General features: G+C 48.3%; 2 protein-coding genes across 14 annotated transcripts in view; one reads left to right on the top strand and one right to left on the bottom strand.

Moving 5' to 3' along the window:
- The window catches only part of iqgap3 (IQ motif containing GTPase activating protein 3), a 19,977-nt gene extending 3,777 nt beyond the window's left edge, over positions 1-16,200 (bottom strand). Inside the window, exons 1-33 of one of the 7 annotated variants that reach the window (XM_086312727.1) lie at positions 16,104-16,200; positions 13,761-13,848; positions 13,533-13,689; positions 13,351-13,428; positions 13,193-13,269; positions 13,044-13,111; positions 12,757-12,870; positions 12,480-12,658; positions 12,312-12,393; positions 12,065-12,228; positions 11,901-11,988; positions 11,657-11,820; positions 7,808-7,968; positions 7,611-7,726; positions 7,328-7,491; positions 7,086-7,176; positions 6,572-6,739; positions 6,348-6,490; positions 6,063-6,233; positions 5,900-5,983; positions 5,732-5,803; positions 3,640-3,709; positions 3,345-3,553; positions 3,045-3,197; positions 2,645-2,808; positions 2,346-2,570; positions 2,122-2,262; positions 1,965-2,049; positions 1,299-1,531; positions 1,089-1,221; positions 874-976; positions 670-799; positions 468-555 (exon numbers count right to left, since the gene is read on the bottom strand). In XM_086312727.1, coding sequence (XP_086168853.1) covers positions 468-555; positions 670-799; positions 874-976; positions 1,089-1,221; positions 1,299-1,531; positions 1,965-2,049; positions 2,122-2,262; positions 2,346-2,570; positions 2,645-2,808; positions 3,045-3,197; positions 3,345-3,553; positions 3,640-3,709; positions 5,732-5,803; positions 5,900-5,983; positions 6,063-6,233; positions 6,348-6,490; positions 6,572-6,739; positions 7,086-7,176; positions 7,328-7,491; positions 7,611-7,726; positions 7,808-7,968; positions 11,657-11,820; positions 11,901-11,988; positions 12,065-12,228; positions 12,312-12,393; positions 12,480-12,658; positions 12,757-12,870; positions 13,044-13,111; positions 13,193-13,269; positions 13,351-13,428; positions 13,533-13,689; positions 13,761-13,848; positions 16,104-16,185 — 4,245 coding nt within the window. In that variant the 5' untranslated portion in view covers positions 16,186-16,200. Of the gene's footprint in view, positions 1-467; positions 556-669; positions 800-873; positions 977-1,088; positions 1,222-1,298; positions 1,532-1,964; positions 2,050-2,121; positions 2,263-2,345; positions 2,571-2,644; positions 2,809-3,044; positions 3,198-3,344; positions 3,554-3,639; positions 3,710-5,731; positions 5,804-5,899; positions 5,984-6,062; positions 6,234-6,347; positions 6,491-6,571; positions 6,740-7,085; positions 7,177-7,327; positions 7,492-7,610; positions 7,727-7,807; positions 7,969-11,656; positions 11,839-11,900; positions 11,989-12,064; positions 12,229-12,311; positions 12,394-12,479; positions 12,659-12,756; positions 12,871-13,043; positions 13,112-13,192; positions 13,270-13,350; positions 13,429-13,532; positions 13,690-13,760; positions 13,849-14,158; positions 14,470-15,391; positions 15,720-15,740; positions 15,871-16,103 lie in introns of those variants that run through there. The other 6 variants (XM_086312726.1, XM_086312721.1, XM_086312722.1 and 3 more) reach the window with 6 other exon arrangements.
- On the top strand, positions 15,423-25,496 carry ttc24 (tetratricopeptide repeat domain 24). 7 transcript variants are annotated; one of them, XM_086312731.1, is made up of 14 exons: positions 15,425-15,945; positions 16,248-16,440; positions 16,521-16,814; positions 16,890-17,091; positions 18,358-18,564; positions 18,698-18,826; positions 18,923-19,044; positions 19,579-19,656; positions 23,138-23,208; positions 23,275-23,348; positions 23,434-23,491; positions 23,578-23,606; positions 25,056-25,095; positions 25,186-25,496. In XM_086312731.1, the coding sequence occupies exons 2-14, from the start codon at positions 16,255-16,257 to the stop codon at positions 25,271-25,273; spliced, it is 1,578 nt and encodes a 525-aa protein (XP_086168857.1). In that variant the 5' UTR covers positions 15,425-15,945; positions 16,248-16,254; the 3' UTR covers positions 25,274-25,496. The 7 variants fall into 7 exon arrangements, with proteins under 7 accessions (XP_086168858.1, XP_086168857.1, XP_086168856.1 ...); XM_086312730.1 differs by having other exon boundaries at positions 16,229-16,440; positions 25,167-25,496; XM_086312734.1 differs by lacking the exon at positions 25,056-25,095 and adding an exon at positions 24,996-25,055 and having other exon boundaries at positions 15,426-15,945; positions 25,167-25,196.

Genomic DNA, 25,496 nt, shown 5'->3' with positions numbered 1-25,496 from the left:
CGGTAATAACGACGGCCCGCTAGCATGCGCTACCAAAAATAGTGCTTTGTTGTGTATCTGACGGACGAAAGCTAAACCAGTTCCACACCAGTGAAGCTGCAGCGTTTTACAAACCAGTTCAGGTTCATTGTTTCATTCAACGATCCGCTTTCACTCTTCTCCTTCTGCGTCGCTGCCATGTGCGTATGTAAACAAAGGCACAGCGCATGCACATTTTACCCATATTCTATCGCCATGTTTCATTTTCTTATCGTTGCCCAACATTACACCGGTATCACCGTGAACGGTATGATATGATAATAAAAAAACGTTTTATTGATTATAAAATACACTATCGGATTCATATCGGTATCGACAGATATCAAAATTTATGATATCGGTCATGAAAAAGTGGTATCGTGCTATCTCTAGACATCAAGACTGCAGCGGGTGCCAGTCACCAACCAACCTATTAGTGCGAGTTTTACCTGGTCGCGTGACGGTGTCGTCCTCAGGATGTCACGCAGAGAGTCACCTGACTGCGTCCTGATGACATCGATGATCAGCTGCTTGGTGCTGGGAAAAACAAAACAAATGTTTTCTGTGAACACCGGGTTCTTCTTTAATGTTCAGGTAAACAAACTGACAGACACTGAGCAGGTGAGGCTAATGGCTTAGAGGCGGGGTTACCTGAGCAGAAGTCCTCTGGGGTCCGGTGTGTTGTTGGCGTCGTCGAAGATGTCAAACTTGTTGGTCAGGGTCAGAGAGACCTCCATCTTGCTACTCTGAGAGTCTGATCCTGGATCAGCCGCGGACTCACCTGAAGGACAGAAAACAGTCAGACTCTGACCGGCTCAGACCGGATGGCAACAGCAGAGCATCGGTTGGCTGTACCGATGAGTTCCTGCAGGCCGGGAACCGGACCGAGATCCTTCAGAATCAGGCCGAGGGGGTCTGAGGGGTCCGGGCACAAAACCTCCTGATGCTCCAGCAGCAGCTGCAGAGAGACATGTGAGAGGTTCACGGGTTTATGTAGACCAGGTACAGGTGCGCATGCACCTGTACCTGGTCTAAAGATGACGATACAGCTGGAGGCGGAGCTTCCTGACCTTGTGTGTGTTGAGCAGCTCGCTCACAGAGATGTAGATCACGGGTCTGTTCACGATCAGCAGCTCCGAGTACTCATCCATGCTGAATCTGTCCTCCGGTTCAGGAACGTCGCAGACGGACTCCAGGAACCTCCTGAGACACACAACACCGTCAGGAGAACCTCCACCTCCCCGACACCTCAGAACGGAGCAAGGTCACCTGAAACCCACCTGAACCTGCTGTGGGTCTGGCTGATGTACTGGTTCAGGGCTCTGATGTGGTAGCCACCTCCATGGAAGTGTTTGTTGGCAGCGGCATGCTGCAACACGCGGGCAATGGAGCCCAAGATGTGGCGCTGCTCGGGCTGCAGAGCAGAGCTGGCCGAACGGTCCACCACGTCGAAGCCGTCCGGGGCCACGATGGCCGGGTTCATGTAGCGGTAGTAGACCAGGTTACCGACGATCTGCGGGGAGTAGGGCAGACTCGGTGTTATTGGTTCAATTCAGGTCACGGCGTCAGAGCCACGTGGTTCTGACTTCAAGACCCGCCGCCGTACAGAGACTAAGCTTCACGTCAAGCGACCAATCAAATCTCAGCTCCGACCTGCGAGCTGTGATTTCTGTAGACCTCCAAATCTGCTGATCACACATCCATCATGAGTCTGAGCTCACCTGAGCACAGCAGGAGCAGAAATTCACGTGAAACACAGCCCACCTTCATCACCTGCAGCACAGGTGTCCAACTCCAGGCCTGGAGTCCTGCAGGCTTTAGATGCATCCTTGATCCAACACAGCTGCTTTAAATGACTAAATGACCTCCTCTACATGTCTTGAATTCTCCAGAGGCCTGGTAATGAACTAATCGTGTGATTCAGGTGTGTTGATCTGTGTTCTCACCTTGTAGAGCTCGTCCTCACCGGCTTCAGGAAACTTTGCCTTCAGGGCGTCTCTGAGGACCTTGGCGGTGTAACGCAGACCATACCTGCAACAACACAGAACCGTTTAGCAAAGAAGAGACTGGTGACGCGAGGTGCAGCAGCAGGCAGACACGTACGGCAGCTTGTGGAGGCTGGCGGTGATGGCTTTGAGGACTCTGTCCGTCAGGTTCTTCAGGTTGATGATGGAGATGTCGATGCGTCTCTGGACTTCAGGCTGAGCCAGAGCGTCTTCGGGAGAAACCTCATAGGGCAGCGAGCTGGTGAGACAGGTGAGACGCACAATAGAAGTGAGACGCGCAACGCAGGAGAGACGCGCAACGCAGGAGAGTCGCGCTCTGACCTCTTGTGTCCGGTCTGCGTCTCGGTCTGGTTGATCCAGGTCTTGTAGACGTCCACGGGGTCGGTCCTGATGCTGAGCGTGCGGTCCTGCAGGACGTCCTGTAGAGCTGGACCCAGCACCTCGCGCAGGGCGTTTTGACCACGAGCATGGCGGTAGAAGTTTACCAACATCCTGATGACGGTGGGGTTTCCTGTGATCACGTCCTGGGGCTGCTCCACCTTCAGCCTGACATCACACACACAGGTAAGTAGTGACAACACGTTACTGCTCAGACACAGGTGCAGTGACATCATCGTTACCTGATCTCATAGCGGAGCGCTTCTGTGAAGAGCTGCAGCAGCAGAAAGGCCTCGCGGCGGTCGGAGCCATAGTTAAACAGACTGAACACCACCATCTCCATGAAGGAGGTGGAGCGACTCTGAGGCATCAGGAAGATCAGCTGAGCCAGGTACAGGGGCAGTGTCTGACACACACACACACACACACACACACACACACACACACAATAACTGGCCAGCTGCAGATATAATGTATCGTCTGTTCCACTTGCAGTTGCACAATATCACCACCAGGTGGAGCCCCTGCCTTGTTGGTGAAGCAGAGATGACTGCACGAATCAGGCAGGTACACTAATGTGATGCCATGGACCTGCTCAGGTCAGCTTGAGGTGAGCGAGCGGCGGGCAGGTGTGCCTTTTACCTGCAGCAGGTAGAAGAGGTGCTGGTAGGCCTCCAGTCTCTCCCTCCTGTCTCGGCTCAGAGCCTTCAGGCCTTTACTCCTCTCCACATCCATCATGTCTGACAGCTGCTCCTTGTTCTTCTTCGTTAGTTTCTTACAGTGAGACACCACTTCCTGTTCACAGACGGCGCTTTGTTAACGAGGACAACAAGGAGCCAATCAGTGTGTGTGTGTGTGTGTGTGTGTGTGTGTGTGTGTGTGTGTGTGTGTGTGTGTGTGTGTGGGGGTGTGTGTCGATGAGCTGAGGTGGCGGGGCCGTACCTGCAGCGTAGCACGGTTGCGGACCAGCAGCCCGATCTTCAGGTCCATCAGGTCCAGGTCGGCCTCCAGCTGTCGGTTGAAGCGAATGCTTCTCACCACCTCCTCCCTCAGACGCAGCAGCTCCGCCTCCTCTCTGATGTCACCATCCCCGAGGTCGAGGAGGTGAACGAACTTCCTGACCACAGATAGAGGGGGAGTGGCCGAGTGCACTAAAACAGGTGAGGGGGAAGAGGTCTTATTAATGAGTCATCGATGACACGGCAGCTTGACCAATCAGAGGCATCTGTGAACTCACCAAGCATCCTGTACTGCTCGCGAGCTCGGTTAGCTCTGAAGAAGGCCTGGATCTTTACGACGGCGCCCACCTGTGGACACAAACCGTTACTGTGGAAACAGGAGATTTTGTCTGACTGGCTGACGCAGTTGTACACACCGTCCTACGTACTGCATCAGGACCCCACAGGTGGATCTTGATGAGATGCTGAGAGTATCTGAGTCCACGAGTCATGTGAGAGTGACATCAGCAAAACTCACGTTACTATAAACTAGAATGTAGTAACCATCCTGAATATTGATCACAAGTTGTTCACACCCATCATCTCTAAGAGACTAGAAACAATATTACCTGGGTTAATACATAATGATCGAACAGAAACAGGACAACATCAGAAAGGTTTGGCACATAACGAGGCAGGTCGATAAACAAAAATTAGACCTTAGTGTTAAGTTTAGATGCTGAGAAGGCGTTTCAGTGAGGTGGTCCTTTTTATATAAGGTGCTTGAGAATTTTGGTTTTGATAAATCCGTAATTGATATTATTTCAGGGCTATACAATAATCCAACAGCTAAAATCAAAATCAATGGAGACCTCGCTGAACCATTTATATTGGAAGGCGGGACACGACAGGGCTGCAGTATTTCACCACTGCTTTTTGCTTTGTTTGCTTTGTTTGTTGTCGGAAGGTTGCCGGTTCGAGCCCCGGCTTGGACAGTCTCGGTCGTTGTGTCCTTGGGCAAGACACCTCACCCGTTGCCTACTGGTGGTGGTCGGAGGGCCCGGTGGCGCCAGTGTCCGGCAGCCTCGCCTCTGTCAGTGCGCCCCAGGGTGGCTGTGGCTACAATGTAGCTGCCATCACCAGTGTGTGAATGGGTGGATGACTGGATGTGTAAAGTGCTTTGGGGTCCTTAGGGACTAGTAAAGCGCTATATAAATACAGGCCATTTACCATTTGTTTGTAGAACCATTAAGTCAGTGGATCAGGCAGAGACAGGATATAACTGGAGAAAGAACAGCAGGAGGGGAACAGAAATCAGCACTATTTGCCGACAACTTACTATTAACGATATCCTATCCCTCACAGGCACTCCCCCAAACCATGGAAATGTTATCAGAGTATAAGGTTAAGTATTAACTTTAAACTATGAACCACCAGTCGAAATTAAGAATCGCTATAAATGGAAGTGAGATGCAGACAGAATTAGGTACCTATGGGTGGTAATACATCGTGACCTCACCAAAATGTTCAATGCCAACTACGCCCCGCTAAACGAACCTATACAATCAGACAAAGATGGAATACCATACACTCCAGGATCGAATCAGATTAAATATTCTTCCCCGACTGCTGTATTTGTTTCAGTCTTTACCGATTACTAATACCACAAACTGTGTGGTGGATACGATGTTCTCAAAACACATCTGGAACGGTTAAATATAAACGCCCCAACTAAAGAAAGAAAACGGAGGTCGTGGGCTTCCCTGTCTACGAGAATATTACTGCACAGCTAAGACCACTGATATAAAGATGTTGAAGGAACAATAGTTAAAGGAAAACCAGTTACAGCTTTAATATCGGACATAAAGTTACAGAATAAAATACAGATGGCAGACGCACCCAAATAATGACATCTGCTCTGAAAGAAGTAATCAGAATCTGCAGTTTGGAAAATGCCTCCAAGGTTTTAAGATTGTGTGCATATGATTCAGATTTTACCCCGAATCAGTACGATAATAGATTCAAGAGGATTTCAAAAGGTATAAAGGTATATGCCAAAGCTTTGAATTCTTAAGGAGAAACATGATTTAGGCTGAGATGACTTCTTTAGATATCTACAGGTCAGAAATGATTTTGATCAAAACTTAAAATCATGGTTCATTTTTATGAACCATGATTTTCTTTACGTTGAAGCCCTGAGTTGAATTCCCATTTCGATATTAAGATGCTGACTTACCTACCCGTGTGTTTCTTTCGTTCTCTTTTTTCTCTTTGTTTTTTTTCTCTTTTCAATTACAAGTTTAAAAAAGCAAAGACTGTAAAAAGTCAAACTACTGTTATGTTCGACTGCTTTCTCAATAAAACAGACAACGTTAACAAAAAACAACTCACGTTACGTCTGAAGAAACTCAGCCGAGCGCAATATCGTCTCCTCGCCAACCACATCCTCGCAAACGCCTGGATCTGTTCACACAAGCGGACGACGTGAATAACGCTCATCAGGTGAGCTGCACCTGCTAATCTAATCTCAGTCACATGATTAGGAACAGCAGCTGTTACCTTGACGACAGCTCTCCAGTTCATGTAGAGGAACTGCAGGCGCCGTCTGTAGACCCTCTGCTCGACGAACCTCCTCCAGTGAGACTGAACAGAGCAGAGCACACCTGTGACACACCTGTAGCTCCCAGACGAGCCTCAGCTCTCCAAGGGGGCTCATGCTCACCTGGATGACAACGACGGCGGCCATCTGATTCATCAGGAAGTGACGTCGTGCCGTCATCCGCCATCTGATCAGGAAGCCTCGACAGAGCGCCTGCAGGCGAACGACGAGGGCCTCGCTGTTCCGCCACAGCACGCCGCGACTGTACTGGGCCGAAACGCTGCTGACCACTTCCTGCAGGGGGGGAAAGTGGCACAGCGAGCTTGTAGCCAATCAAACTTTCCAAGCACAGAAACACTGTTCTGGTTTGACAAGGAAGTGAGCAGGTAAGCCTCAGGTGTGTCTCACCTGTATGTCGTGGCGATCCAAGAAGACGCTGTTGTGCACGAAGCCGGGGGGCCGCTCCCAGCTGCCCTCCAGTCTGCTCAGGTGGAAGAAATGAACGGAGCCGTCCTGCAGGCGGACTCGAACCCACTGACTGCGGTTATCTCCTGAACACACACACACACGTGATTCTCTGTGTGTGTGTGTGTGTGTGTGTGTGTGTGTGTGTGTGTGTGTCTGTCTCTCACCTGTGCGTGTGCGGCGTGTCATCAGGGCGCTCAGCTCTCTCTGATATTCTGCAGCACAGTCAGGTAGAACTCCGTGAAGCTCCGCCTCCGGCAGAGACAGCACCCGCAGCGTCTGCTTCGCCCTGTTCTCCTTTACGGCCTGATTCACCGCGGCAACGGACAGACACACTGACGGACACACAACCAATAATCAACACACGGATCAATAATGAACACGCTGACGGGAAGTTCTGTCCTTTAGTCGTTTCTTCTTGTGCAACTCGGAGCGATGTTCACACCTGTCTCCCAGCACACCTTCAGTGATGTCACTGCTGACACCTAACAGGTAAGATGAAGACGTTTCGCTCTCACAACCTTCCTCCGTCTGACACAAAGCGCCGCAGGTGCGTCGCAATGATCACGAATATCATCAAACACAAACGATGGCGGTCCAGCCTCTGATCGTTTCTAACCCACATGCTTAAAAACTGAACAGGTGTGGTTACTTGTGCAGGTAAATGAATCTGTGACTCACACTTTAGAGCTCTCTGACTCTGCTGATTGGCCATCCTCACGGCCTCCTGGATATCAGCCAACCACAGCTCGGCTCCCGGGTCTCTGCTCACCTGGTTGGACAGGAGGGGGACCTGTGACTGAAAGTTTAAACCTCACCTGGATTCTACCTCCAGAGGGTCATGATAAAGACTAAAGTCACAGTTCTGAGGGGCTGTTGAGGTGATGGCTCGGTTACCTGTGCAGTTACACCTGAGCAGTTACCTGAGCTTTGATCTGCCTGGCTTGGCTCAGCAGGGTCAGGTACTTGCAGGCATTGGCAGGTGAAACCTCGTCCACGCCACAGGAGGGCAGCAACAGGGCGGAGATAAGCCGCTGAGGGTCTCCGCTCATCACGGCCTTGTTTATTAGGCCGACAGCCAGGAGCTCTGAGGGTCACAGGGGTCAGAGGTCGCAGTGTCAGCTCAACAGAATTCAAAGAAGTTAATGTTTGTTGTTTATAATGACATCATTGTGTGTTTGTAACGATGTCATCGCGTTGTCGTACGCTGTTGTTCGTCCTGCGCCGAGCCGTTCACAGCGGCGATTCCTTCCTGCAGCTGGTTCCAGGTAAGCAGGTCTCGGCCCACCTGTTGTTTCACACCAGCCAGAGTCTCAAAGTACCTGTACGACAGTGACATCATCAACAGGGACGTCATTATCAAGAGTGACATCATCAGCAGGTAAATGGGTAAGAGGCGGTACCTGTCGAGCAGGGCGGGCTCTACATCGGAGAGCCCTGCAGACGAACTGACCAATGAGGAGCTGAACTGCTGTAGGTGTCCCGCCTCCAGACCCTGATTGATGAGAACAACGGCTGACAGCATCTCCACGGCAACAAAGAGCTCCTCCTCCTGCAGCTCTCCCTGGAGGAGACAACAGGAAGTGCCAGCTGAATGACAGTGACGCCAGGGGCGGAGCTAGAGGAATTTTCTTAGGGTGGCAAAATCAAGGCTCCCCCCCCCCCCAAACACACATGCAGGTGGTCAAAGGAGCTTGCAAAGAAAAGCGTCTGGACTTCTCTAAGTTACTTGAAGACGTTTCACCTCTCATCCGAGAAGCTTCTTCAGTTCTGAACTGAAGAAGCTTCATTGACATAATGTCATTATATAAACTGAAGAAGCTTCATTGACATTATGTCATTATATAAACTGAAGAAGCTTCATTGACATTATGTCATTATATAAACTGAAGAAGCTTCATTGACATTATGTCATTATATAAACTGAAGAAGCTTCATTGACATTATGTCATTATATAAACTGAAGAAGCTTCATTGACATTATGTCATTATATAAACTGAAGAAGCTTCATTGACATTATGTCATTATATAAACTGAAGAAGCTTCATTGACATTATGTCATTATATAAACTGAAGAAGCTTCATTGACATTATGTCATTATATAAACTGAAGAAGCTTCATTGACATTATGTCATTATATAAACTGAAGAAGCTTCATTGACATTATGTCATTATATAAACTGAAGAAGCTTCATTGACATAATGTCATTATATAAACTGAAGAAGCTTCATTGACATTATGTCATTATATAAACTGAAGAAGCTTCATTGACATTATGTCATTATATAAACTGAAGAAGCTTCATTGACATTATGTCATTATATAAACTGAAGAAGCTTCATTGACATTATGTCATTATATAAACTGAAGAAGCTTCATTGACATTATGTCATTATATAAACTGAAGAAGCTTCATTGACATTATGTCATTATATAAACTGAAGAAGCTTCATTGACATTATGTCATTATATAAACTGAAGAAGCTTCATTGACATTATGTCATTATATAAACTGAAGAAGCTTCATTGACATTATGTCATTATATAAACTGAAGAAGCTTCATTGACATTATGTCATTATATAAACTGAAGAAGCTTCATTGACATTATGTCATTATATAAACTGAAGAAGCTTCATTGACATTATGTCATTATATAAACTGAAGAAGCTTCATTGACATAATGTCATTATATAAACTGAAGAAGCTTCATTGACATTATGTCATTATATAAACTGAAGAAGCTTCATTGACATTATGTCATTATATAAACTGAAGAAGCTTCATTGACATTATGTCATTATATAAACTGAAGAAGCTTCTTCAGTTCAGAACTGAAGAAGCTTCTCGGATGAGAGGTGAAACGTCTTCAAGTAACTTAAAGAAGTCCAGACGCTTTTCTTTGCAAGCTCCTTTGACCACGATGACTGAGAACCTTCACAGACACACATGCAGGTGGTTACATATGGTTAAAATGATGCAAATGCAGTAAGTATACACGTTTTTCATAGAAATATAGTCCATAACTTAATTATTTTCTGTAGCCCCCATAATTAAACACTTTAGTGACATAAAACATGTGATGTTATGTACTGTATAGCCTGGATAATAAATAAAGATGTAACGCTGTAAGTATACGATCCAGAAAGCTACACCACATGGGGCGGTTCATTTACCAACACAAGTCTAACTTAAGTTTCACTGTTTATTGTTAGAAAAAAAGGTAAAATCGTTACAGCTTAAATTACACAAAATGTCAGAAATCTGCACTGTCATGCACAAAAATCTAAACCTAATTTTTCATGATTTGTTGGATTAACCCTCTGAGGCCCAAAATATAACCGGTCATTTTTGACTTCTTTTGATTTCACGTTCAAAATGCAGCCAATACACCTGCCGTTTTTTTTATTTTTATTTTGTACAACCATTTAAAAATATTACTAAAACTAAAATCAGGTGTCGCAATAAGATGCCCCACAAATTATGTGTGACAGTAAAAAGAAATTGTTTGTCCACCACAAGACAGGAGAACAGCACAGGGATAAACCTGCAGGCCTGACAACAGGAGGTGTATCACTCCGCTGGTTTTCTACTTGGTGACAGTGCTGGGCCATATCATACCGTTCACGGTGATACCGGTGTAATGTTGGGCAACGATAAGAAAATGAGCACTATTTTTGGTAGCGCATGCTAGCGGGCCGTCGTTATTACTGCGTTGTTTGGAAAATACGGCGCACTTAAAATCATCCTTTGATTTGTCTGAAAGTCGACAGAGCCCCTTATAATCCCGTGTGCCTTATGTATGAACTCTGGTTGTGTTTACTGACCTCGAAACGATTTTATGTGCACGGCGCTCGAAAATCTGTCAAATGTTTCAGTACGACTTTGCTGAGCTACGAAGCCGCACCGCTTGATGGATTGTCGGAGCGTTACGGCTGTCGTAGGCGGAGCCTCGCGGAGTGATACGTACTGTGCTTCAACATACTTTTAGTTAATACGGTAATATTAAGTAAAATTTATTTATATAGCACATTTCACAGATAAAAATCACAAAGTGCTTTACAATAAGATCAGACATACAAGTTAAAATTAATTAAAAGCCCGTTTGTATAAAAATGTCTTCAGCTGCTTTTTAAAGGAGTCAGAGTCTAGACAGCGTAAAGACAACGGCAGGGTATTGTGTGTGTATGACCTCTTTTTAAGTTTTGTGGATGTTATACATGGTGATGCTGAGGATATGTCGGCCAGTTTCCACTGGAAATGCCTTTTAGTTAAACTGTCAGCGAGGAGTTTGCATTTGCACTGTTAAATGTTTATATAACTTTAATGCACATAAACAGCTGCTTGTTTAAGTGAAGATAGATTGATGGTTTTTTTGCACTAATAAAGTTGTGGAGTTGTAAAGTATTTTGTCTTGCATCAATTATATCGTCAGTCATATCGTTATCGCAGATTTTCAAATGTATATCGTGATAAATATTTTTGGTCATATCGCCCTGCACTAGTTGGTGACAGTGTTTACATTGCAATGTGCCTTTGTGACATTAATTGGTCGACATGGTACATTTTTCCACCAATAGGAAAGAGGCTCCCCCCCCCCCTTTCTTTACCATTTTCGTGTTGTCCTTAGAAAACATTTTTTGTTTTTAAACACAAAAAACGTGACGACAGTATTTAGAAATATATATGGCTCATATATATTTTTTTCATAACTCTGGATTTACTGGCCTGTAATTAAAATTAAAAACTTTGAAGTCCAAACTTCAACACGGGCTGAAAGACTCAGCGTGGCTGCAGCTTATTGCGGTGTCATCTTAAATCAGTCGTTTGATTTGGAGGTGCAGCGTGTGCGTGGACCCCAGAGGGTTAATAACTCTCACCTTCCTTCCATTTCCACAGTGTAACATCCACCCACCTGTGTGAAATCTGAAATTCCCATGGTGTTGTTTAAAATGTGCTCTGGCACAATCATAAGCATCGCTTGCTACTGAATACAAGGAAAAAGCCGGTCCTGCTATGGGCTGAACCATTTGTTACTGGTGCAGGGGGGGACACTATGCAATATATTCAGTTTTAGCATTTATATTCACTGTTGACTGCAACTACGCTCAAACTGTTAATGCTATCTTATTTTAATAAACAACACTGTCACATGCAAAACTAGGGTGGCACTTGCCACCCGATGCCACCCTTCTAGATCCACCCCTGAGTGACGCTGTCACTCATCTCCAGGTAAACCCGGTGTTGCACCTGTGCCGTCTGCCTCTGCAGCAGCTGCAGCTCTCGGTGATAAAATGTCGCCGCAAACGGAAACACTTCAGGCAGCTGGAGGTCAGAGGTCATCAGGCAGCTGACTGTGCGTCTGGGGTCATTTCCACGCAATGCCGCATTAACGCTCTGGAGGGCCGCCACCACTGAAACACACAAACATACTGAGGCGAGGTCAGAGGTCAAAAGGTGAGCCTGGTTCGGGCGTGGGAAGAAAATGGCGTACTGTTTCGCGTGCTCTGAGCTTCCTGGTTGGCAGCGGTGACGCCTTCCTGCAGCTCTTCATGCTCCAGAGGATCCACAGAGCCCTGATTCTGGGGTCAGAGGTCACAGAGAGGTCAGAGGTCACTGAGGTCAGAAAGAGGTCAGGGGCCGCACTTGTTAGTTTACCTGGGCCTTCTGCTGGCGGTCTGCGGTAAGCTGATCCAGGTACCAGGGCCCATTGTCAGTACGGAGGCCCCTGAGGGCCAAACACGGCAGCTGGAGTGCCGACAGCAAAGCAAGCTCGTTGGCGACATCCAGAGCCTCGTCGACCTGCTCCACCGCTGCCCGCACTGACGCCCACAGTGACATAATCGTTAGGTCATCAATACCAGCATTAATGCCATCAGAACAGGGGGAGGGGCTTATTTCTCACCATTGACGGCACTGATGTGGTCCTGGATCTCCCTCTGAGTCAGATACTCCTCGTACATGTCTTTGTCCTCTGCCACAGCCTGCTGACACACACGCACGAACACACACGTCAACAGTCTGCTCACCTGACTGGACGGACACAAATCTCTTTAACCAATCAATGTCTTACCCCGCCGGCGGCCCGTTCAGCCTTCCTCCTCCTCGCTCGTTGCAGAATCTCCTGGTAGACGCTCATCAACGCCTCCTGCAGGTCAGTGAGGAGAGCAGCGGGGTTCCTCAGAGCCACCGCCGTCACACCCACATCCCCTTGGTCCACGGCCTCATTAATGGCTACCACCGCCGCGTGGACTGTTGGCAGAATGCAGGGTCAGTACCCCCAGCAGCCAATCAGTCTGTTCCTATCCTGTAGCTCCATCCGCTATCAGCCAATCAGAGTCTGGTCCTACCTGCAGCCTCGTCCACTGACAGCTCATTGGCCAGGATTCCTCCGATCTTGTTGAAGGCGGGCATCTGGATCCCGTATTTGTCGAGCTCCAGCTTCATGTTGTTGATCTCTTCCTCTGAACAAAGTTACAGGTCAGCAAAATTGACCGTGATTGGTCCAACACCCAGTACTGTAGCACCCACCCCCCGGGTGTCAAAGCCCCTTCCAAACCTTCCCAGCACCAACTTCTGTGAAAGTACACTAAAGCCAAACTAATCCCAAATTATTAGTTACCTATGTGGCGTTTACCTGTGAACTTGACCTTTCCATACAGGTCGTGAATCTGTGGGGCCAAACCGAGTCTGTACAGGTACAGGCTGCAGAGAGACGTGAGCACAGGTGAGCACAAGTGAGAGGCGGCACAGAGGATAGGTGATCAGACGAGCAACGAGGCGTACCTGAGCGCGTGGATGCAGTACACCGCTCTCGGCATGTTCTTCTTGTCGTACACGTCGGTCGTTTCAGGATGGAAGATCTGGAAACAACAACAGGTGATCAGCCCAGCTTCAAACCAATCGGCTAATCGATACTATGATCCGTCGATGTGTTCACTGACCGCCGGCAGCCCAAGTGCCGTCATGGCGTTTCTCCAGTGGTTGATGTTGTCAGTGTGGCGGAACTGAAGACCGACAGCCTGCAGGGATCAATACAGAGCTGATCATCGAGTTGATCAATAACCCCGCCCCCCAAAGAGCGGTAGACCGGATCAGACTGGTTCTAGCTGGTGTGTGTCGTGACCTGGTATCGCAGCTGCTCCGGGTCGTAGATCTTCTTCTGAGGAACAGTGCTGGGAGCGAAGCGATGACCCAGTTTGGCGAGAATAACGCCGTTCCTCAGCGCCTCCTCCAGCTCTGTGGGAGCAGGAAGCTCCTCCCCCAGACATGCCTCCATCCACCTGAAGAAGAAACTGGTTCTGTTAACAAAAGTGAGCAAACACTTAAGGTGCTCCTGGTCCAGGTCACTGACCTCTTGGCCTCCTCCAGCCTGCACAGGTACTGATAGGCCACATTCTGGATCCTCTGTTCGTCCATCTGCTCGGCGGTCAGACGCTCATCTGCAACACGCCAGGAAACATGACATCACACCCGTGTCACTCCTTTAACCGCAGATCAATATTGTGCTCTCAGTTTGTTTAGATGACGCTGAGCCCGTTTCTAACACTACATCAGATCAAACTGTTGATTACAAAAGGTCGACTGTGTTCGTCTGAAGTGGGAGAAGCGTTTCACCCTCATCAGCTGACCAACGACAGGCCATGGGGTCAGTTCCGGGACCAATATTAAAGATATCACCTGATGATGATGGTGGTGAAACGTTTCTCCCTCTGAAAACGCTTCAGATGAACAGAAGCAACTTTTCCTTACCTGGATGATCGATCATCTTTATCAATGAATGTGATCAGCACCAAGTTACAGACAAAAACACTGAGTCACATCATTAAAACCAGCTGCACTCCTGATGCTTCCCTCACACCTGAAAAAAATTCCAGCTCAAAAATAGTCTTCTCACAGGAAGTGTGGAATATTCAGCTTCCTGCCATCATCAGTTTACAGTCCCGTAGGTGATGAAGGTCTGCCGTGTTTCGAGGTCTGGAGCTCTTTGGGGTGAGCTCGGGCTGATGATGATGGAGGACGTGACGCACGTTTGATCCACAATCTTTGAATCGGTCTGAAGCAGCTGAAGCTTCCTCACACGTTACAAACGCGTCTTCATCCAGATGCAGGCTGATGTTCCCGGGAACCATCTTCATCACTTTAAGAAGTTTTATTGAAACTGATGACAGCAGGCTGCTGAGGACCTTTGACCTGGAATCTTCTTCAGGTAAGTCTGACATGGTCAGGTGGGAGGTAAACCAGTGAGCTCAGAAAGCAGTAATAATATTTGACGTAAACTCCGAGTCTTACAAAGGCTGCTTGACTCTGATCCCAATCACAGAGGAGCCACAAGGGACCGTCCTCTCATATTATAAAGTTACAAACATAAGAAATTGCTCTAATATTCACAAACGCTCGGTTATAAATATCCAGAACATTACAGAGGTGAAAGATATACGATTGAAACTTTATTGCACATTGCTTCACTGGTTCGGCGCGTTGCTCTTATTGTCTTGAAGTGACTGTAAACACGTCATTTCATTAAAGTCTTGCAAACTTTGGTTTGTTTTTTCACACAGAAAAACTGCAGCACGTGGGGCTACGGGTCTTTTTTTTCCCCCAAACCTATGACATCATCACGCCGTAAACTAACCAGACCGAGAATGCCTCCTCCACAGGTTGTTTCACACCAGCGGTGTCCACCTGTGCAGGTGAACCAGAACACCGCATGCGGGAAAACGCCCTTAGATCTTAGACTGAGACCCGGATCATAAGGAGTCCACCTGGACAAGTGTCCATCGATCACCTGACCTGTGACAGGTGACTCACCTGTGGTGGTTTTAATGTTGTAGCTGATCGGTACAGCTGCAAGCAGCAGCACTGAGGTCAGCTCCTTTGAATTAACCCCACAGACGCAGAAAATCACGGAGTGTGACACCGAGTTAATTACATATGAATCTGATTGACGCTGCGGTCATTCCGGACTCTCTGACCGACACTCACAGTGGCCGTTCGCGGCTAAATCCGCCATGTTGTCCCCCCTCTCGGTCTCCCGGGTCTGTGTCGGGTCGTTGCGGGTGTCTCGGTGTCCCGGTCCGGGTCCTCTCGGTGCCCGAATGTGTCCCAAAGTCTCGGTTAAAAACACAGAAACCGCAGCGGAGCTCCAACCGTCCTCCGACTGTTTCCTGCCTGGAGTTTCAAAGCTCCCGCCGCTCTCTAATTGGTCGAGCCGTCAGCCTTGCCTCCTATTGGCTAGAACCTCATTGCGGTGGATTGTGGTCTATGGAGTTCACTGTCGTAATAGCTGAATCGAAAACGGTCTTCCCGCAAATATTTACATCTTATAACTCACCTGGCGTGACGTCATAATGCAAAGAGTTTACTTGCGAAGTCTTCTTCTGTTGCTGCCGGTTTTACCGACCACTTCCGCGTTACCATAGCAACGAGTCAACCTGCAGGTCAGAGCGGTTTAGCAGAGGGGCTAGCTGCTTCAAATGTTCGGTTTCAGGGGACAGGTGAGCAGTGAGGAGGAGGAGCTTCATCATCCCCTGCAAGCTGTGAGTGTTTGTTATCGGCAGCAATTCAGTGATGTACTCTGCTGTAGCTGATTCAGCCCTTTAATAACCTCAGTATAAGCTCTTACTGATTGATCAGACCTTTCCTCATGGATCAATAATAACGTAGATAATCACTGTTACTGATTTGTCTCACTGACCTGCGCCTGATCCTGAGGATGGATCTGACTGATTGGTCCACACACCTGAACCTGCAGGTTCTCCGGTAGTCAGCTGATTCATTGATGAAGGCAGCAGGTTAGCACATCTGCATGTCTTTATCCAGGTGACTCTTCCTCCTTCAGGTCCAGCATGACGTCCCGTGCAGCCCCTTCAGGTAAAGAAGCTGTGAAGGTGAAGAGGAGGAGTGGGAGTGTGGGGCGGAAGCAGACAGCAGACATTGAGGAATTGACATCTTCTGGGAACAAAGCGCTGCAGGAGGGACGCCCACAGGAGGCGCTGAGGTACTTCAGAGATGCCCTGAAGGCTGCAGAGCAGGTGAGGCGGTTACAAGAACAGATGTGGTGTCAGCAGTGTTAGTGGCACTCCTGGCACTACATTTCATATCATGCTCTCAGCTCCAGGACTCGCGGGTCCTGCGGGCCTGTTCCTTTAACCTCGGGGCTGCCTATGTGGAGGTAGGACGACCTCGGAAAGGTCTGGACTTCCTGCGGCATGCTCAGCCTGGTCCCAAGGCCGACCGCCTCCCTGACCTCCAGTTCAACCTTGCCCTGGCCCATGATGCACTGGGGCAGAGCCGGGAGGCCGCCACCTACTTCCTGCAAGCTGCCCAGCTGTATAGGTCACAAGGAGACGGCTGCAGCGAGGGGGATGCCTGCGTGGAGATGAGCCGCTGTTACAGCAGGACACGGGTCAGGACCAAAACCTGAATTTGACACAGAATAGGTGAGCCAGGTGACTCAGGTGTGTCTGTCTGTGTGTCACAGGACTGGGCGCTGGCGGCTCAGGGTTACTTGCGAGCTGCAGAGAGTTACAGAGTGGCCAACATGTTGGACTATGCAGCCACCGCCCTGTCAGAAGCAGGAAGTCACATGACCCAATCAGATCAGTGCAACCAGGAGGACATCATCGGTGTGCTGTCAGAGTGTCTGAGTTTGATGGGGAGCATTACGGACCCGAGGACTCTGGGTAATCACCTGAAAGAAGGTTGCTTGATTCAGAATGGAATAGAATAGAATAGGCCTTTAGTGTCACTGTGCAATCGAGCTGTGGTGCTCCAAGGCAACTATGCAGGAATAAATAACACACAGGAGACACAAGAGAAAGCCGTTAGAGAAAAAACCTGCAAAATGCTTGGAGGTGGTGCAGAGACTTGGTCTAAGTAGAGTCTGTGTGTGACTGACCTGAGTGACGAGGGTTCAGGTTGGTGGGTGGCCAAGGTGGGGTGTGGGGGGAGGGTGTTTGTTAACCGTCCGAATGGTCCAGGGCAGGGGTCGGCAACCTGCGGCTCTTTAGTCCTTATAGTGCGGCTCCGCGTGGTTTGGGAAAATAAATTAGAAGTATTTAGCTGAAGTGTAATTTATTTATGTTAGTTCTTTTTTTAACTTGTAGTTCTAAATTGGAAGATTATTGTGATATTGAAATATAAAAATAAAATTATATTCTATTTTTTCATCGCTCAAAATAAGCGTCACACTCGTGGAAGCTGGTGTACCCGCCGAAACGGCGTGCATTTACCGAGACTTTCAACCCCAGCCAGGCCAATTATGGCTCTTCGGATCCACATCATGTCAGCAGCTGTTCCCCAACTATGTTAAAACAAACACGCTCACGCCTCACAGACGACAGCTTACAGTCCTGCGTAAAGATGAAAGTGACTTCGTACAGCCCCGATCTGCAGACGCTGTGCGCAGAGGTTCAGGAGCAGAAGTCCCGTTGTAAACATATCACGGCAGACCCGACGATGTTTCCATGAACAGGCTTTTCAGCATCTCTTTATTGACCACTTTTCACACACGGTTGCTGTGCGCACACAGCCGACTGTAGCTTTGCAGCTCACAGCCCGACACACACCAACACAACAGCAGAGAGAGCACAGACGTAAAGGCGGCGAGGCGTGATTGCGGGTGCCGCTCAGGTGCGTCCAGATGGCTCATTGGGTGTTAAAGGTTGCTGACCCCTGGTCCAGGGGAAGAGGTGAGTCTGGAGGTGTGGGACCTGATGGACCTGTGGTACCCACTAGAGAGCCGCGGGTCAAACGGGTTTGTGGGCGGGATGTGAGGCATCACATGGCCCTGGTTTACCTGAGACAGGAGGATCTGGCGATGGCCTCCAAGGCGGTGATAATAACCATTTGTGCAGCCTTCCTGTTCTCAGTCGTGGGCCCTGCGTACCAAACACCCAGGCAGGAGGAGAGCACGCACTAGTTACTGTAACTGCTTCTCTGTCACTCAGGTGAGCTGTACCTGTCGGTGGGCGTGTCTTACTGCCGGCTCAGGTCTTTCCAGGAGGCAGTGCAGTGTTTCCAGAAGGCTCTGAGCCCCGCAGCTAAGTGGCCCCCCCTGCTGCCCAAGGTCTTGCACAACCTGGGAGCGGCGCTGAACTCCATGGGCCAGTTCAGGTCCGCCGTGGACTACCACAGGCTGGCCGCTGGACTGTACGGTGAGGCGCACACCTGCGGCTCACCTGTTTAAGCAGTTCACCTTTGACCCTCACAAACACTTGCCACATCTTTAATCAGGAGTCTGACAGGAAAATCAGTTTAACTATAACAATGCTCTGTGTTTGTGTACAGGCTCTCAGGGTTGCCGTGGCGACCAGGCTCGCTGTTTCAGTAACCTTGCGTTTGCCTTCAGTCGGATCGGTGAGGAAGAGGAAGCAGCAGAGAGCTTAATCCTCGCCCTACAGGGATTCAGAGACACAGGTAACATCAGTACTGTCTATGTACATCGGACAGGTGAGACCCCTGTGCTCACCTGTGTGTGTGTGTGTGTGTGTGTGTGTGTGTGTGTGTGTGTAGGGGACTACCTGGCACAGGCTCAGGTGTGCGAGGTGCTGGCTGAGTGTTACCTGGTGCAGAGGAAGCAACACAAAGCGGTTCAGCTCTACAAACAGGCTCTGAGTGCGCTCTCTCACTGCCAGGTAGGTACGGTGGTAATGTGAGGTCAGCACGAGTGTGTACTCACCTGTTGGAGGTTGTTTGATCAGTGAGAGCGATCAGAGCATGAAAGAGTCGCCACAGAGCAGCATTGTCGTGTCTCTGTTCAAACTGTCGATGCAAACTTTATTCATACAGCATTTCATCACACACATCAACTCTACACACTTCACACAAAACAAAACTACACAAAAAAACACAGACACACACACTCGGAGCAGTTCAAATATCTGAGCTGAGCAGGTCACAGCTGTATGACAGTATCGGGAACCAGAGGATGGACTTAAAGGTCATTCTGTGCTGACCTGCAAGCTGATGCAGTGACTTCAGATTTCTGCATACCCATGAGGACTCTGCGTTCTGTATGAGGTGCAGTCGTTGTGCTGCAAAGAAAGCCTTACAACAATCTGTCCTACTGAAAGCTTGGACCTCGGGTCAGAGTCAGTTTGACAGAAGTCCATTAAGATCTCTGTCAGATGATACACGGGAGCATCAAACCTCGTCTTCTTCGCTTTCAGGACAGCGACGGCATCCAGGACCAACTGGTGGAGCGACTGACTGCCACGCTGCAGCAGAGTCTGACCGTCGGTCCTCAGGTCTTACCACAACACCCATTCACTAAACCCATCACTGGTTATAAAGCCCAATAACCTCAGTTTGATCTGAATGAAGAAGCAGAAAGTTAGCGGCCATCCAGGTCTTTATGTCTTTAAGACATTCCTGCAATTTAACTCATTGGTGTGTGTTATCTGGCTTCATGGACAGATAGAGCTGGCTGTCATCAGCATAGCAGTGTGTCTGTGAAGGTTCTCAGTCATCGTAGTCTAAGGAGCTTGGAAAGAAAAGCGTCTGGACTTCTTTAAGTTGCTTGAAGACGTTTCACCTCTCATCCGAGAAGCTTCTTCAGTTCTAAGGTCAAATGGCGGAGAGTCCCAGATATAAACCTAGTGGGAGTTTCCCCCCACAGAGGGACAAAAGGACCCCTGATGATCCTCTAATCACATGACCCAAGGTGTGAAACTGGGTGTGGGTCCCAATCAGCCAGGGTTTCAGGTGAGCTCATTGTGAAACCTGGCCCCACCTTATCATGCGAATTCCTGAGGTCAGATGGCCCAGGATGTGAGTGGGCGTTAAGGCGTCTGGGGAGGATCTCAAAACTGGATTATAGATGGTAGAGAGTTGGTGTCGTAAACCCCGCCTCTGTTCAAAGATGGTCGCTCACAGTGGATATAAATGGCTTCTTTCACTCCTCTTTCAAACCATCTGTCCTCTCTGTCCAAAATGTGAACGTTGGCATCCTCGAAAGAGTGACCTTTGACCTTTAGATGCAGATGGACAGCTGAGTCTTGTCCTGTGGAGGTGGCTCTTCTTGCGCTTATGAAGTGGCTGTTTGGTCTCTCGAAAGGGACAAAATCATTGACCGCCTTACATATCACCGCCTTTACCCAGGGGATGCCATACCCTGCATCTACGGACTTCCTAAAATCCACAAGGAAGCTGTCCCACTCAGACCCATAGTCAGTAGCATAAACTCAGCCACTTATAACATTGCTAAACACCTTGCTACCATCCTTGCTCCTCTCGTGGGGAACACCCCACACCACATCAAGAACTCCACCGACTTCACCGACAAGGTCCAGAAACTTACCCTGGATCCAGATGAAACCATGGTGTCCTTTGATGTAGTCTCTCTCTTCACTTGCATACCCACCACGGAGGCCGTGGAGACTGTCAGAAAACGACTACAAGAAGACAGCTCCTTGGAGGACAGGACCAACTTCACACCCGATCAGATCTGCACACTGTTAGACCTCTGCCTCACCACTACATATTTCAAGTACAACGAAAGCTTCTACAGACAAAAACATGGCTGTGCCATGGGCTCCCCCGTGTCACCTATTGTAGCAACCTTTACATGGAGGAAGTGGAAAGGAAGGCTCTTGGCTCTTTCAAAGGAAGAGTACCCAGCCACTGGTACAGATATGTGGACGACACCTGGGTCAAAATCAAGACACAAGAAGTGGAATCCTTCACTGCGCACATTAACGCTGTGGATAAAAACATCAAGTTCACCAGGGAAGACACAAAGGACGACTGTTTGCCTTTCCTGGACTGCGCTGTGCACATTGAAGAGAACGGCAAACTCAACATCGAAGTTTACCGGAAGCCCACACACACGGACCAGTACCTCCTCTTTGACTCCCATCACCCTCTGGAACACAAACTTGGAGTAATCAGGACCCTACACCACCGGGCAGAACATGTTCCCTCTAAGCCTGAAGGGGAAAAGAAGGAACACACACATGTAAAGGAAGCACTCAAAACGTGCGGCTATCCTAATTGGGCGTTCTTAAAGTCAGCAAAGAGGCACAGAAAAGAAGACCAGACACCAGCGAGGGAGGATAAGAAGGACAGACGCAACAACATTGTCATCCCCTATGTAGCCGGTGTATCAGAGACACTCAGGAGAGTTTTCTCCAAGCATGACATCCCAGTGTATTTCAGACCCAGCAACACGCTCAGACACAAACTGGTTCACCCAAAAGACAAAACGCCAAAACACAGACTTAACAATGTGGTGTATGCTGTACAGTGCAGCGAGGAATGCTCAGACCTCTACATTGGAGAGACCAAACAGCCACTTCACAAGCGCATGGCACAACACAGAAGAGCCACCTCCACAGGACAAGACTCAGCAGTCCATCTGCATCTAAAGGATAAAGGACACTCTTTGAGGATGCCAATGTTCACATTTTGGACAGAGAGGACAGATGGTTTGAAAGAGGAGTGAAAGAAGCATCTATGTCCACTGTGAGCGACCATCTTTGAACAGAGGCGGGGTTTACGACACCAACTCTCTGCCATCTATAATCCAGTTTTGAGTTCCTTCCCAGACGCCTTAACGCCCACTCACATCCTGGGCCATCTGACCTCAGGAAATCACATGATAAGGTGGGGCCAGGTTTCACAATGAGCTCACCCGAAACCCTGGCTGATTGGGACCCACACCCAGTTTCACACCTTGTCTCATGTGATTAGAGGATCATCAGGGGTCCTTTTGTCCCTCTGTGGGGGGAAACTCCCACCGGGTTTAAATCTGGGACTCTCCACCATTTGACCTTAGAACTGAAGAAGCTTCTCGGATGAGAGGTGAAACGTCTTCAAGCAACTTAAAGAAGTCCAGACGCTTTTCTTTGCAAGCTACTTACATCTGCACAGCAGTGTAAATGTATGCTATGTCTTCTAATGATGCTGCCTAAGGGAAGCATGTATAATGTAAACAGAATTGGTCCTAGCACTGAACCCTGTGGAACTCCATAATTAACCTCAGTGTGTGAAGAGGACTCTCCATTTACATGCACAAACTGGAGTCTATTAGATAGATATGATACAAACCACTGCAGCACAGTACCTGTAATACCTACAGCATGTTCTAATCGCTCTAATAGGATATTATGGTCGATGGTATCGAACGCTGCACTGAGGTCTAGCAGGACAAGCACAGAGATGAGTCCACTGTCAGAGGCCATAAGAAGATCATTTGTAACCTTCACTAAAGCTGTTTCTGTGCTGTGATGAGCTCTGAAACCTGACTGAAACTCTTCAAATAAACCTCTGCAGATGATCTGTTAGCTGTTTGACAACTACTCTTTCAAGGATGTTTGATATAAAGGAAGGTTGGAGATTGGCCTATAATTAGCTAAGACTGCTGGGTCTAGAGATGCTTTTTGAGTAAAGGTTTAACTACAGCCAGCTTGAAGGCCTGTGGTACATAGCCGATCATTAGAGACAGGTTGATCATATTTAAGATCGAAGCATTAATTAATGGCAGGACTTCTTTGAGCAGTTTTGTAGGAATGGACATGGTGATGGTTTGGAGGATGAGAGTTCTGTCGTTAGTTCAAAGAAATCAATAAGAGAGGCAGGATTCAATAAATATAAGAATGTCACATGACATAGTACCACCTGCCCACACCTGTGAATGAGCACAGGTGATATCAAACAATATCAAACCATCAGACAGGTGAATATTGTCCTGACAGCAGTATAATATGTCCTCCTGTTTAAATGACTCAGAAGCCCCACCCACCGGCACCACACAGCCTCTGGCCACATCGACACAGCCTACCTATTGGACCTCATGTCAGGTAAGTCCCATTGTTACACGCTACACAAAAGGTCAGACAGGTCACTGATCAGCTTTGTCCTCACAGGAAGAGTGACATCACAAAGAGCCCGGGCACAGCAGCAAATCAGCAACCAGATGCTCCAGAGACTGATGCCCCAGGTGAGTCTCACCTGTTCCAGCTAGAAACAGGCTTGTGTAGGACTTCATAGTTTGTGTGATTCACGTTGGGTGTGTGTGTGAACAGGATCTCAGCAGGAGGCCTCTGAAACACCTGAATACATGAGCATAGCACCTGGACAGAGGTAAGACCAACACAGCCCAAATCTGGACCTCAGGTGGGCTCCTGTTTCCTCTGAACAAACCACAATGTTTGTATTTCTGTTTCCAGCTCAGACCAGTTAAACAAGCGGCAGCGCAGTGAGTCTCCACCACCTCATACACATCACAGCACACCTGAGGAACACCTGTGGGACATGTGGACACTATCACCCCATTAGAGCACTTCGCTCTCGCTCTGCAGGCCTACTTGTTGTTCCAGAGTATTTAAAAGTAGAATGGGAGGGAGAGCCTTCAGTTTTCAGGCCCCTCTTCTGTGGAACCAGCTTCCAGTTTGGATTCAGGAGACAGACACTATCTCTACTTTCAAGATTAGGCTTCAAACTTTCCTTTTTGCTAAAGCATATAGTTAGGGCTGGACCAGGTGACCCTGAATCCTCCCTTAGTTATGCTGCAATAGACATAGGCTGCCGGGGATTCCCATGATGCACTGGGTGTTTCTTCTTCACTCACTATGTGTTTATTGACCACTCTGCACTGAATCATTTAGCTCTCTTCCACGGCGTGTCTTTGTGTCGTCTTCCTCCTCTCACCCCCACCTTCCCTGAGCCTGGTTCAGCCGGAGGTTTCTTCCTGTTAAAAGGGAGTTTTTCCTTCCCACTGTTGCCAAAGTGCTGCTCATAGGGGGTCATATGATTGCTGGGTGTTACTCTGTGTTATTGTAGGCTACACCTTACAATACAAAGCATCTTGAGGTGACCGCTGTGATTTGAATTGAAATTGAGGTTGATGAAGAGCTGGGGTGCACCTGTTGCCTTGAGTCAGATTTATAAAGGTGTGCACAAACATGTTGTCTGATGTCTGTCTGCACCTGAACACCACAGGAAGAGGGAGGCAGGCTGTCACTGCCGGAGTCACTTCAGAGCTGAAGCTGTGTGAGGACGAAGAGAAGCTATTTAAAGCTTCACAGTCACCGTGAATAATAAGGAGCCTGATGAATTATTCACTTTGTACCCATGAATATATTTATATGTGAAAGCATGTGCACAGCTGCAGTGAGGTCTACGTGAGGTTATTATTCCACCTGCAGCGATCTAAATTTGGAGCTGCGCTTCCCGTTCGGGGACCTCCGGGCGTCTCCGTGAGCAAACAGCAGCAGAGTCTGAAAGCCTCCTGCTGATTGGATCAGAGAGAGCAGGCAGACCGATGCAGGCGGGAGTTCTGTGTGAGTGAGCTGCTGAGGATGGCGCCGGCTTCCTCACAGTGCTGTCGGTCAAACAGGGCTGGCTTTAAAAAATTTATTTTAATTTGAATAATGCAATATTGATTCATTAAATCCTGAACCGGCCTGGCTCTGCTGAAGGTTTCTTCCTGTTATAAGGGGTTTTTTCCTTCCCCCTGTCACCAAAGTGCTTGCTCACAGGGGCTGTTGCGGTTTCTCTGTATTATTGTAGGTGTTTGGGGCGACTACTGATATGAATGAAGCTGAATTGAACTGAAACCTAATTGGGCGATCACCTCGTCAAACAGGTGTGCTTTGCTTTAAATGCGACAGGAAGTGGAACTGATAACGTACCTGTGTGTTTCCAGGTGAGTTGTGGTTGGACAGAGGGAACCCTCGCACTGACAGGTGACACATCCATTAATCAAACTTTATTAATCAATTTTTTAAAAGTCAATAAATAAACCTTTTTTTTCCAGCAATGCTTCACTGGCTCAGGACAGTGAGGCTCCGCCCAGCAGCCCAGGTGACATCAGAGAGCAGTCCTCCCTTGTGTCCAGTTGGAGGTCTCAGTTTTGTTTGCTGATGTAAGCTCTCCTGATTGGACAGTCGGTAATCGGAGAGGACCTGTCAGCGTCACTGAAGTCCTTAGAGCTTCAGTCAGCTAATGCTGCAGCGTTGCCGTGGCTCAGACCGAGAATCAGAGCTGAGCCATCACATTGTGCTGCTCACTCTGACCCGAGACTCTGACAACAGAAAACCTAAAAAGAAATAAAAACACACAACCAGCCGTCTGTCTCCAGACAGAA

The sequence above is a fragment of the Aulonocara sp. 'chitande type north' Nkhata Bay genome, linkage group LG11 (genome assembly GCF_057382095.1).
Source record: "Aulonocara sp. 'chitande type north' Nkhata Bay isolate Kocher_YH1m ecotype deep benthic linkage group LG11, A_spYH_male_GT1.1, whole genome shotgun sequence".
In the NCBI taxonomy this organism is placed as follows: Eukaryota; Metazoa; Chordata; class Actinopteri; order Cichliformes; family Cichlidae; genus Aulonocara; species Aulonocara sp. 'chitande type north' Nkhata Bay.
The sequence above is the reverse complement of the archived record's forward strand: the minus strand, read 5'-3'. Positions and strand labels throughout refer to the sequence as shown.